The sequence below is a fragment of the Molossus molossus genome, unplaced genomic scaffold, assembly GCF_014108415.1.
Source record: "Molossus molossus isolate mMolMol1 unplaced genomic scaffold, mMolMol1.p scaffold_m16_p_2, whole genome shotgun sequence".
NCBI classification, from domain to species: Eukaryota; Metazoa; Chordata; class Mammalia; order Chiroptera; family Molossidae; genus Molossus; species Molossus molossus.
In genome coordinates, this window is record NW_023425355.1 from 98366594 (window position 1) to 98379661 (window position 13068).

General features: G+C 50.5%; 1 protein-coding gene and 1 pseudogene across 3 annotated transcripts in view; one reads left to right on the top strand and one right to left on the bottom strand.

Annotated features, from left to right (window-relative positions):
* Window positions 1-3028: 3028 nt before the first annotated feature.
* On the bottom strand, window positions 3029-7761 carry LOC118635433 (annotated as a pseudogene).
* A 1309-nt stretch (window positions 7762-9070) lies between these two features.
* Window positions 9071-13068, top strand: part of IQSEC2 (IQ motif and Sec7 domain ArfGEF 2) — an 80169-nt gene continuing 76171 nt past the window's right edge. For 2 of the 3 annotated variants that reach the window (XM_036271026.1, XM_036271024.1), the window contains exon 1: window positions 9256-9997. In XM_036271026.1, coding sequence (XP_036126919.1) covers window positions 9291-9997 — 707 coding nt within the window. In that variant the 5' untranslated portion in view covers window positions 9256-9290. Of the gene's footprint in view, window positions 9998-13068 lie in introns of all 3 variants that reach the window. The other variant, XM_036271022.1, reaches the window with a different exon arrangement.

Genomic DNA, 13068 nt, shown 5'->3' on the forward strand with positions numbered 1-13068 from the left:
GTTCGGCCAAGGCTCTGATTGTCTGGCAGCAAACACATTCTGCCGGGCCAGCTCCATTGATAAAGGATCTGGCTTCCTCCTTCCTAGAGAACTGATTTCTATATCATCTTATACCCCTTATGACACTGAATTGTAGTTATAATTTATCTGTCTAGATACCCCATTAGGATGTTGATCTAGGTATTCCACAAACACGTATAACTTATTGCTACCTACTATGCCCCAGGCTTTTGCCAGACTCATGCTACAGTGGGGAGCAAGAGACAGAGTATCTGCCCTTGTAGAGCTAACAGTCTAGTAAAGGAGGCAGAAGGGAAGCAAACAAAGAACTGCATAAATCAATATGTAATTACACACTTGCTAAGTTCAAGGAAGAAGGGCTCACTGAGAGCCTGTATCAGAGGGATCCGCCTCGTCTGGGTATGAGAGAAAGTGCCACTGATGAACTGACATTTGAACTGAGATGTGAAGGATGAATAGGCAGTAAGTAGGCAGCAAAAAGAACTTTCTACGCCAAAAGAACAGCAGGTGCACAGGGCCCGAGAGGGGAAGAGCCCAGTTCCCAGGAGAAACTGTTTCCTCCTTGAGGGCACAGCCTGCTTCTTGTTCATCTCTTACTGTAGCTCCAGGCTTGGCACATAGAGATGCCAAATAAACGTCTGTCCAATTGAATTCGATGAAATTTTATCATGGAAAGCTTCACAGGCTGTGGGTCAAAAAGCCTAGCTTCTAGCTCCAGCCCTTCCAGGCAACTCAATCCAATTTCCCAACTGCTCACTAGGCACCCACCATGTGCAAGGGCCTGGGGCCAGGCCCAGCTAGGGGACTGAAAGGTAAAGGTGAGTTCAACTGTCCTTCAGCAGCACATGGTCAGGTGAAGTGGCTGACAGGTAGACAGGCCCCTTCCACTCTCGGGGCCTCTTTCTCTCTGGTCCTAAAATGAGGACTTGGGATTACGGGATCTCGAAGGTCCCTTCCAGCTCTAAGAGTCTTGACCTGCTCTTCCTTGAATAATGGTCAGTCAGATGGCAGTGGAAACAATGGAGCTGATTCTTCCGTTTCTCTTGTTCTGTAGCAGTCACATGGACTACACTGGGGGAAATGCGGGCTTGGGTTCTGGTTTTGGATCATTTGTCTTTTTACAAGAGTCTCAGGGACAGTTAGGGTTCACTGCTTTGGGCTACAATGTTCCAGCAGTCGATGAACTTTTGTTTCTTTCTTTCTTGTCCCCTCTTCCCACTCCACCCCCAGCCTTCTTTTCTACATCTAGAACTGCTTTGCTTATATCAGCCCTTAACATCATCTTGTCCAACCCCTCCGTCCAGTTTTACACTTCCTGTGCAACAGACCCTCCAAACGTGGCCAGCTAGCCTCTATTTGAAGACCTTCAGGGATGGGGAACTCATTGTCTTCATTCAGCCTTGCCCGTGAGAGGTTTCTTCCCCCTGGGAGTCTGTCTCCTTGTCATCTTCACCCATTGCTTCTGGCTGTACCGCTGGAGCTCAGCAGAAAAATCCCACTATGTTGCCCCTCACCCCCGACAACCTATTGGATATTCAAAGCCAGTAATCATGTCTTCATAAGCCTGCTCTCCTCCCGGCCAAATATCATCTGTTCCTTCCGATGTTCTTTATTGGTTTAAATCCCTTAACATTTGTAAATGTAGTTTAGTTTATGTAAGATTTATATCCTGCCTACTTTAAAGAGGATATTAGGCAACTCATCAGTTGCAGCATGAAAGAAAGACAATTAGGGATAAAAATGTGGAAGAAAACAGAGCAGAGACCATGTAAAGGAAGCACGAATAGATGTTGCCAGGTACCTAAAATGAACTGGATTATAATTGGACTCTGAATTTGGCTCAAAGTTTTATGGCAGCTAGGACAAAATTGGAAACACATTGGGTTATGTGGTTTTATGTTCTGACAGGATCAAGCTTACAAATCATCTTCAGAGAGAAAATTTTTCCTAAAACGAAACTCCAGACTAGCCTGTTAGGGTGGCTTTCTGTGAGACTGTTCAAGACTGACAGGTACTTTGGCTACATCTTGGCCCTTCCCCCAGTAGAGGGAAGAGGGCTGGCAGGATAATTAATTAATTAGACAAATGCTGTCTCAGTTTTAAGCACCGCTATCTCCTTAGGGATCCCCACAGAGATGAGCGTCTTCCTTTTCCCTTCTCCTGTGTTTCTCACAGTTGGTCACTTTCCTACCATTCTGCTCTTTAAAGGTTACAATCTGAAGACCCTTTGGAACACCAGACCCCAGACCCCAGCAAATAGCCCGAGTAAGAAATTGTAGCCTGGTGGTCACAGGGCAATTCTGTGCAAATAATTTCTCTCTGGTCCTCAGTGTCCTCATTTGAAAAACAAGTTCATCTCTAAGGTCACTTCAGCTCTGATATTCTAGACTGTAAGCTCTTTGAGCAAAAAGACCAATGATTTTTTTTCTTTCTGTTTTTTTTTAATTCTCACCCTAGGATACTTTTTCCATTGATTTTTAGATAGAGTGGGAGGGAGGAAGAGAGAGGAGAGAGGAGAGAGAGAGAGAGAGAGAGAGAGAGAGAGAGAGAGAGAGAGAGAGAAGCATCGATGCGAGAGAGACACATCAATAGGTTGCCTCCCACATGTGCCCTGACCAAGCCGAGGATCGAACCTGCAACTGAGGCACATGCCCTTGACTGGGAATCAAACCCATGGCTCTTCGGTCTGAGGGCCGACGCTCTAGCTGCTGAGCCAAACTGGCCAGGGCTGATTTCTTTTTTTAAATTTGATTTTCCCATTCCGTGTCTGGCAGCTAACAGGTACAGATCTGCTTCTGAGAAGAGCTGTGAGAATCCAATAGGAAAAACCAATTTGAACAGATGCCACCTTTGCATCTGAGGAAAATATTTCATGGCTCTCCTTATCATGACAAATTCTGGTTGACTGGATTTTGGCGGTGCTGAGAGGTGGTTTTCAGGGTTCTTTTCTGCCTCTAGCTCCACATTCCTCGGCAAAGCTGGCCCTAGGGTAAGGGGATTGGAGCAATCACACCAGGGACCGAAGCCCCTGGAGCATGACTCTGGGAGGCAGGAGGCAGGAAAAGAAGGTAGTGCCGCTTTCTGCTGAACAACAACAAGGAATCAACACAAGACTCACCTCATAGTGTGTAATAGTCAGTACATACAGTATCCATGCAGAACCCCTCCCCTCCTACCATGGCACTCTTTTGCTCTAAAACCTCCCATGACTTTTTTTTTTTAATCCTCACCTGAGGATATTTTTCCATTAATCTTCAGATAGAGTGGGAGGGAGAGAGAAAGAGAAACATTGATGTGAGAGAGACACGTCGATTGATTGCCTCCTGCACAACCCTGACCAGGGCCAGGGGCGAACCACAACCAAGACAGGTGCCCTTGACCAGAACTGAACTGCGATTCTTCAGTCCGCGGGCCGCTGCTCTAACCACTGAGCAACTGGCCAGGGCCCTCCCAAGACTTTTCATTGTCTATAAAAGAAGGCCCAGCTGCTCCAGTTTGGCAATGTCTTCTCCAAACTGAATCAAACCGTGTCTTCCCAGCTCTTCTTATCCCTTACAACACACTCACACACACACACACACCTCTAGGGCTCACTTCAACCAAACTATATGTGGTTCCCTAAACTCACACTGTTTTCCTAACTGTTCCTTTCCTCCTACTGGCCGCGGTTCCCTTCAACAGGTATTTCTCAGCTATACCACTTCCCCCTGTAGAAATTTTAAGCTCAGCTCAAGTACCTTCACATCCGTAAAGACATCCAGCATCCCAGTCCTGGTGCCTCCACTCTAGTGTTTTGCACATTCTGTCTTGTTAGTCCTGTTTTTGACTTACGGTTGTAGCTCTCTGACTAGACTGGGGGCTTTCTGGGGGCACACGCCATGTCTAATTCACCTGGATCTCTCCATCATCCTTCCCTGTTGTGTTTTTCTCCATTTGTGTTAGTTTCCTAGGGCAGCCATAACAAAGTACAGCGAACCAGGTGGCTTAAAACAGCAGGTGTTATTGCCTCTCAGTCTGGAGGCTAGAAGTCTGAGATCCAGCTGTCGGTAGGACCATGCTCTCTGGAGGCTCTAGGGAATAATCCTTCCTTGCCTCTTGCAGCTTCAAGTGGTTGCTGGCAATCTTTGGCCTTCCTTGGCTTGTAGACTCCAGTCTCTGCTTCCATCCTCACATGGTGCTCTTAGTGTGTGTGTGTGTGTGTGTGTGTGTGTGTGTGTGTGTGTGTCTAAGTTTTCTTTTTCTTATAAGGACACCAGTCATTGAATTAGAGCCCACACCAACAGAGTATGTCCTCACCTTAACTTGATTACATCTGGAGACCTTTCTTTCCAAACAAGATTACATTTACAGGGTGGACATCAAGTTTGGGGGGATATTGCTCAACCTAGTATAGCATCCAACATGCTCTCTGTGGTCAATGTGTTTATTGTCTCTCTCCCTCGGGGAGCTCTATGAGGTTAGGGATTGTTGTCTATTTTGTTCATTGCTGTATTCTTAGTGTCTAGAACAGTGCTTGACACATAGTAGACAGTAAATATTTTGTGAATGAATCTTTGTACCCATCTGCCCCTACCACACAGGAAATCTAAATGAGAGAAGCAAGGATAAGGCAGAAAGCAAGTATTGCCTAGAACATAATAAATGCTCAGTAAATGTTCACTGGGTGAATAGAAGTTTGCTGGATATATTAACACTTACAGAGCACCACTTTTATACAAGGTATGAGGAAAGGTATAAAGAAGTGAGAAGGAGCCCTGGTCGATTTGGCTCAGGGTTAGAGCATTGGCCCACGGACCAGAGAGACCGGGTTCAGATCCCGCTAAGGGCATGTACCTCAGTTGCAGTTTGACCCCGGCCCCGGTTGGGGTTGTGTGGGTGGTAACCAGTCGATGTGTCTCTCTCACATCGATGTTTCTCTCTCTTCCTCCCTTTCTCCTTCCCACGTTATTTTGATACATGCAAAAATGTCCTCAGGTGAGGATTTAAAGAAAAAATGAGAAGGAAACATCTGAGCATCCTGGCCATGCCTCTGTGTGACCTTGGGCAAGTCATTCAACCTCTGGGTTTTACTATCTCATCTGTAAGATGGCGGAAATAACAGTAGCTATTGCATTGATTTGTCATGAGGATTATGTGAGTTTGTATATGTAAAGAGCTTAGCACAGTGCCTGTCACATGGTAACCAATATAGATGTGTTAGCTATTATTATTGTGGTGTTGTTATGTGCTAGACCCTGTGCAAGCTATTTAAAAATTTGTTTTTCTTTATTGATTTTAGAGAGAGAGAAAGGAAGAGGGAGAGAGAGATAGAAACATTGATGAGAGAGAACATCAATTGACCGCCTCCTGCATGCCCCCCACTGGGCATTTGGCCGACAACCTGGGCATGTGCCCTGACTGGGAATCGAACCTGCAACCTCTTGGTGCATAGGTCGACACTCAACCACTGAACCACACCAGCTGGGGGCAAGCTGTTTTTTGTTGTTTTTTTAAAGCCAGCTTTATTAAGATATAATTCACATACCATAAAATTCTCCCTTTATTTTTATTTTTTAAGATCTATTTTATTTTTATGTTTCAATTGATCTTTATTGTTGCAAGTATTACAGATGTCCTCCTTTTTTCCCCACTGACCCCCTCCATGCCACTCCTGCCCCCCAAATTCTCCATAAAAATGTACAACTCTTGCCCTGGTCGGTTTGGCTCATCGGTGAGAGTGTCGACCTGTGATCCAGAGAGACCTGGGTTCGGTTCCCACTAAGGGCACATACCTCTGTTGCAATTTGTCCCCTGCCCTGGTTGGTCGCGCAGGTGGCAGCCACTTGATGTGTCCCTTTCACGTCGATGTTTCTCTCTCTCTCTCTCTCTTCCTTTCTCTCCCTCCCACTCTATCTAAACAAAAAATGGAAAAATGTCCTCGGGTGAGGATAAAAAAAAAAGTACAACTCAGTGGGTTTTTTATTGTTGACAGTATTACAGATGTCCCCCTTTATTCCCCCTCTACCCAGCCCCTGCCGACACTCCATGCCTTCATCACCCTATTGTCTGTGTCCATGGGTCATGCGTATATGCATATATGTTCTTTGGTTAATCTGTTCCTGTCCTGCCCGACCACCCTCCTCTCTGAGATATGTCAATCTGTTGCATGCTCCCAAGCTTCTGGACCTATTTTGTTAGTCAGTTTATTTTATTCATTAGATTCCACATATAAGTGAGATCATGTGATATTCCAACTCAGTGGCTTTTAATTAATGGGGCTCCACAACCATCACCAGAATCTAATTTTAGACCATTTTCATTCTCCCTCCAAAATAACCGTACCAGTTAGCAGTCACTCCTCTTTCAGCAACCCTAGCCCCTGGACATCACTACTCTACTTTGTGTGTCTACGGATTTACCAATTCTGGAATTTTATATAAAGGGAATCATACAATATGTGTCCTTTTGTGTCCCTTTTAGCATAATGTTTTCAAGTTTCACCCATGTTTTAGCATGCATCAGTACTTCATTCATTTTTATGGCTAAATAATGTTCCACTGTGTGGATATGCCATATTTTGTTTACCCATTCAATAGAACATTTGATTGTTTCCACTGTTACAAACCATGCTGTTATGAACATTCATGTACAAGTTTTTGTGTGGATGTATGTTTTCATTTCTCTTGGGTGTATACCTAGGAGTGGAATTCCTAGGTCATATCATAACTCTGTGTTTAAATTTTGAGACACTTACAAATTGTTTTCCAAATTGAATGCACCATTTTACATTCCCACCAGCAAAGAATGAGGGGTCTAATTTTTTCACACGCTCGCCAATACTTCTTCCTTGGCTGTCCTTTTTATTTTAGCTATTATAGTGGGTGTGAAGTGGTATCTCAGTGTGTGTGTGTGTGTGTGTGTGTGTGTGTGTGTTAAGAAACTGATGTTTATTTTTCAACAACTTTATTTCCATTTTCGGTTTAAGAGCCAGTGAACGAACACCAGTGGTTGTTTCTATCCACTCAGTAATCTCAGGTTGAGTAGCAGTAAATTCGGGAGCTGGAGCGGTCCATTCACCCTGAAATTCCTTCTTGGTCACAGCCTATTCGGCAGCAGCCTGCTCATCCTTTTCAATCTCTTTAGAATCTGTATAGAAGTAGAGATCAGGCATGACTTCCCGTGGGTGCTCATGGGAGATGGTCCCACACATGCACAGAACTTCCTGGGCCAGCAAATCCACCGCATCAGACCCAATGAGTGAGCTCCCTTGTTGCCAGGGGTGGCAATGTCCGCATGGCACAGAGGGGCATCTGTGTTACACAGAGCAGTGGTGGGCAGGTTAACATAATACGCCTCTGTGAGAGGCTGGTGGTCAGCCCTGGGATCAGTAACCAGTAGAAGTCTCAGCTCCCAGAAGGCTGCCTGGATCTGGTCAGTGAAGGTCCCAGGAGTGAGGCAGCCAGCAATGGGAGTGGCCCTGGCAGCAGCAGCAAACTTCAGCACAGTTTGCTGGCCAGTATTCCTGGACAACATGATACTGACATCAGCAGGGTTTTCAGTGGCAACAAGGGCATGAGCCACCAGCAGAAGCTTCTCCCAGGTTCTCTTCAGATTTACGACGCAGATGCCATCACTCTTCCTTTAGTAGATGTACTGTTCCATTTGGAAGTCAGGGGTGGTGGCACCTAAGTGGGTTTCTGCTGCAAGGAATTTAAGGACATCCTCCTCCTTCATCTACAGAATAGCAAGGGCTCCGGACATTGAGCAAGTTTCCTTTTCCGTTGCAACAGGAACCCAGAAAAACACCTTGTGGGCAGCGCGGAAAGCTCATTGTGATTTTGAGCTGCACTTCCCTGATGGCTAGTGATGTTGAGCATTTTTTTTCACCAGCTTACTGGTCACTTGTACATCTTCTTTGGGAAAATGTGTATTCAAATCCTTTGTCCATTAAAAAAGGGGGGAGGGGTGTTTTTTGTTGTTGACCTGTAGGAGTTCTTTACATAATCCGGACACAAAGCCCTTATCAGATATATCACTTGCACATATTTTCTCCCATTCTGTGAGTTGTCCAAATGTTTTTGCATGCTTTTTTCCCAAGACCACCCCTGTGAGGTAGGTGTTATTGATAGGGAAATGAAAGTTCAAAGAGGAGAAGATGGAATTTAAATCCAGTTGTTTTCTGACTGTAAAATTCATGCTTTCTCCTCCACCCCAACTTGCTGACAAAGATGAATGAAGACGTGTTTCTGGCTTTAAGGAGTTCAGTCTGGCAGAGGACATAAAATAAGAATACAAACGAATACACTGTAAAGAACAGTACCACTTGTCCCACAAATGCCACAAGAGAAGTGTAAAGAAAGTGCAGTGGGAGGTCAAGACGAGAGAAAAAGTGAGCACTTCGACTTGGGAAATTAGTAAGGCAGCATTTAAGTCCTGGACAATGGGTACAATTTCACTGGATGGGGATGACGGGCTGAATGGAGGGGAGCATTTCCAAAGTAGAGCAGAAAATGAGGGTTGAAGGAATGTACCGAGCTTTGGTCCTGAGCCTGTCTGCGACGGTGAGTCCCAGGGCTTGTTGAAATGGGAGATCCTGAGACTGCCTTGGTTGGAGGACCCAGGCTCTGGCTACCCTGGGGGTATCTGACAGTTGGGATTGGAAGACCCAAAGGGGATGGAGAGTCCGTGGGATGCTTGGACCCGTGGTTGCCTGGGAAGGGGGTTCTTGGGCTGTCTTAGGAGAGGATCTTAGGCCTGGTGGACATGGGGTACACGGGAACGGACTGGGATGGAGGGCTTCATTAGGCTGCATTAGGCGAGGACACTGGGACCGGTGGAAGGGAACAATTTCCGACTGCCTGTACTGGGGATGGCCGGGCGCCTGGGGCGGGTCTCGCTTGGGGCGCTGGTGGCTGAGGCAGGTGGGGCGCGGGGGCGGGCCGGCGCGGGGTGGGGGCGGGGGCGGGGGCGGGGGGCGGGCCGGCGGCCGGGGCGGTCCCGCGCGGCCGCGCTGCGCAGTGACTCCGCAGCGGGCGGAGCGCCGTGGGCCGCGTCCTCCTGAGCCGTGGCGGTGGCGGTGGCGGCAGCAGCGGCAGCCTCAGCTCCTGCTCCCCGTGCCGCCGGACCCAGCGCTGTCTCCCGGGCCCCCCCGGGCCCCCGGGCCCTCGAGCCCGGTGCGCGCCCTCGCGTCCCGCCGGCCCCCTCCCCCGGCTGGGCCCGGGGGAGGGTGGCGCCGTGAGCGAGCGGGGACCGGGCTCTCCTGCCCCTTCCCCTGTCCCTGGGCCGCTAGGATGGAGGCGGGGTCGGGGCCCCCGGGCGGCCCGGGATCCGAGAGCCCCAATCGGGCGGTGGAGTACCTGCTGGAGCTGAACAACATCATCGAGAGCCAGCAGCAGCTGCTGGAGACCCAGAGGCGGCGCATCGAGGAGCTGGAGGGCCAGCTGGACCAGCTCACCCAGGAGAACCGCGACCTGAGGGAGGAGAGCCAGCTGCACCGCGGGGAGCTGCACAGGGACTCCCACGGCGCGCGGGACAGCCCCGGCCGCGAGAGCCAGTACCAGAACCTGCGAGACACCCAGTTCCACCACCGCGAGCTGCGGGAGAGCCAGTTCCACCAGGCGGCCCGGGACGTGGGCTACCCGAACCGGGACAGCGCCTACCAGAACCGGGAGGCGGTGTATCGGGACAAGGAGCGGGACGCCTCTTACCCGCTTCAGGACACTACCGGTTACTCAGCTCGAGAGCGCGACGTGGCCCAGTGCCACCTGCACCACGAGAACCCAGCCCTGGGTCGCGAGCGGGGCGGGCGGGAGGCCGGGCCAGCGCACCCGGGCCGCGACAAGGAAGGCGGCTATTCGGCGGCGGTGGGCGTGGGGCCCCGGCCACCTCGGGAGCGGGGCCAGCTGAGCCGTGGCGCATCCAGGAGCTCCAGTCCCGGGACCGGTGGCGGCCACAGCACCAGTACCAGCACCAGCCCGGCCACAACCCTCCAGAGAAAGTAAGGAATGTGTGTCTGTACCCCTGGCTCTTCCTCTCTAGTTCCCTTTCCAACTTGTCCAGCCTGTAAAGTAAGAACCCCGGTGCCTGATTCCATGTCCTCCTCGCCTGTCCCAACCTGTTAGGAGAAGCGGCGTACCCCTCATGCAGCAGACGCCCCTTCTCTAGCCATCCCAGACTGGGTTGGAGCGATGAGAGCAGGCATCTCTTCCTCCTCAGAACCATGGCCAGTGAGAGCCTACAGCAGTCATCACCCCCTCCACTTCTTCACTCCCCAGCTGTATCCTTGCCAGAGGATGGCTTTCCGTTTATTTATTATTTTGGATGTGTTTATTGTCTGTGAAGGTGCCAACTCAAAGCCCCAAGGAAAAGAAAACCTCCTCCTTTTTTTTTCCTGTTGGGGTCTCCTCTGCAGGTCCTGAGTGCAGGCCTGCTCTTGTCTCCTCTGGCAGCCTCGGCTCCATCCTTTCCCAGAAAGGCAGGTGGGAACCAGAATGGCTGCTGGAGGCTGAGACATCCATCTGAGGGGAACTGCAGCACATCCTGGACTGGGGAGCAAAGATGGAGGCCTGGCCCTGGGCTAGTTCCTCAAAGACCACCCCCTCTCCACCCTCAAGAAAAACACCACCCAGTCAAAGAGCATACGAGGAGAAGAAGTCTACAGAGCTTCCCTCTTGTTGGATTAGTGCCAGTGTCTGTGCTGGGGTCTGTGTGTCTGCCTATTTGGGACACGTTGGCATTATCTCTTGGGTTGGTGGGACATGGGCTGGGTCTACCTCTTCCATGCAGATACCACAGTAAGCTGGTCAGGATAAATGTCAGGCTGAGAGAGTCAAGGGCATGCGGGCTCACAGGGCTGCCCCAAAGGCTCCCTGATTTCTCTTCTGCTTGATTGGAAAGAACACTGAACTGGGAGTTAGGGGACCTGAGTTCCCTTCCAGCTCTGCTGCAGATTGGCTTTGTGACCTTGACTGAGTCCCTTCCTCTCTCTGGCCATCGGTTCCCCTGTATCTTTTTCCAAGGCAAGGTCTGCCTTGAATGCTCTTTAAGGGCCACTCCAGCTTAAATGTGATGGTTCTGTGACTAATCCAACCACACTACAGAGCAAGTCTGAAGTCCTCTAGCGAATGGACAGCCTTCCCCCCTCCTCTCACTGCTCAGCTGGTCCTACCATGTGCCACAACCAGTGGAGTGTCTCTCGGAGGCTGGGCTGGGGGTGGGGAAGCCTTCTGCCTCAGGAAATCTGCCGGAGACAGCTCTCTGCAACTCCCCCGTGGTGAGGCAGCAGACTGGGGTGCTGGGTTGAGATGGCTGGGCCCCAGGAGCTGCAGCTGCAGCTCCAGGGCCCGGCTGGGCTTCACTGCAGTGCACCCTCAGCTGAGTTTTGGTGTGGACTGTCCGTCCCAAAGTAGTCTGGGGGTGAGGGACACAGGCTCTCCCGCCCAGGCGGGACTGCTGGGAGCCCGTGTCTGGAGTCCTGACTACATGCGGCTTGGGGCCCCACACTGGAGGAAGGGTCTGGATCAACCAAGCATGGTCTTGGTCTTCTTTCAGGAGAGGGCCATGTAGGGTGACGGCAGAGAGAGACTGGATGGGCACTGTGGTCCTCAAGCCGGGCTGTGGACTTTTCTAGAGGGATCAGACCTATGACAGAGGAGGCAGCCTCGCTATGTGTGGCTCCAGGGAGCAGAACCAGGAGCAGTGGGAAAATTTGGAATAAATCAGGAAGAACTTTCCAACCTGGCCGCTGGTGATGCAGTGGGCTGCCTCAAGAGCTGGGGCTGGGGGCAGGCTGGATGTGTCCAGCAGAGCCCCGGAGGGGGTCGAAGAGAGCTGGAGAAAGCACAATTCCTGAATCAGGTGTAAAGCCCAATGAAGTGACTGATTCTAGGGTTTCATGACACTCAGCTTCTCCATTCTGCAGATGTAGGTTTGAATCTCTTAGCTAGCTGGCAGCCCGTTTGCTCTTGAGCTCTGTGCTTCTGCCGTCCATGCAAACCAGCCTCTTGATCCTTCCCAGTTCTTGTTGGATTTCCTGATTTCACATCTCATACTGGATTAATAAGGGGATTTAGGTAGTCCTTTGAATTTCTCCTAACCACATATTAAGTATTTGCACCTCCATTATTTCCTCGTTTGTGCCTCACAACAGACCCTATGCAGTGAGCATTAATAATTCCATTTTAGAGATGAGGAAACTGAGGCTCCAAGAGGAAAAGACCTTGCTCAAGGTTATGCTCCTAGTTTCTAATGGAGCTGGGACTAGAACCCAAGGCCAACTGTCTTCAATGCCTGTTATTTTTCCACGAGAGCTTTCCAGCCCACGAGAATCTCTTCACCTGGGGACGTGGATGGGTCATGAACTGGGAGAGGCCAGGAGAGCCTTAGGTTTCTAGAGGATTGGAGCGGGATGAGTAGGGGTGTCAACGAGGGAGGGAAGAAGGCTGTGTCTCCCTCCTTTCCACTCTGCCCCAGCCCGGCGTCAGGAGGGCCTGTTGATGTAGTAGCCATTGCTGCCACCACAGCTGCTGCCAGTGACTCCCCTGCCGGGCCTGTTCTGGGTTTGTGGAGTGGGTGAGAGGCTGCTGCTGGAAGCTAGGGCAGGCAGGGTGGGAGTTGAGCAGCAGAGGCTGCAGCATTGGGGGAGGATAGGTGGATGCTGGTACAGGCTGGGCGCTCCTGGTCTCCACGCTCCCTCTGGTGGAGGAAGAAGGGAGAGAGGGGCCTGGGCCCAGCTGCGGCTTGTGAGGGCCCCCTCTGCCTCAGGACTTCTTGAGTCCTCCCAGTGACCCTGTGCGTCTGTGTACACAATCCACATTTTACAGCTGAAGCAACCAAGGCCTCAGAAAAGTGAAGCGACACCGCAGAAATCACACTACCCATGAGACAGACTCCCGATCCTGTGAACTTTCCCTCTGCTGCAGTTGATAGCAGCTGTCACGTCCACCCCCTCCCATGTCACCCCCCAGGATTCCCACATCCTCCCGCACTGTCTCTTCTGGACAAGTTCCCGGATGCCAGTACGCCTTCTGCTGTGCTCTGGGTGTGGCCTTTCTAGTACAGCAGAGAGCG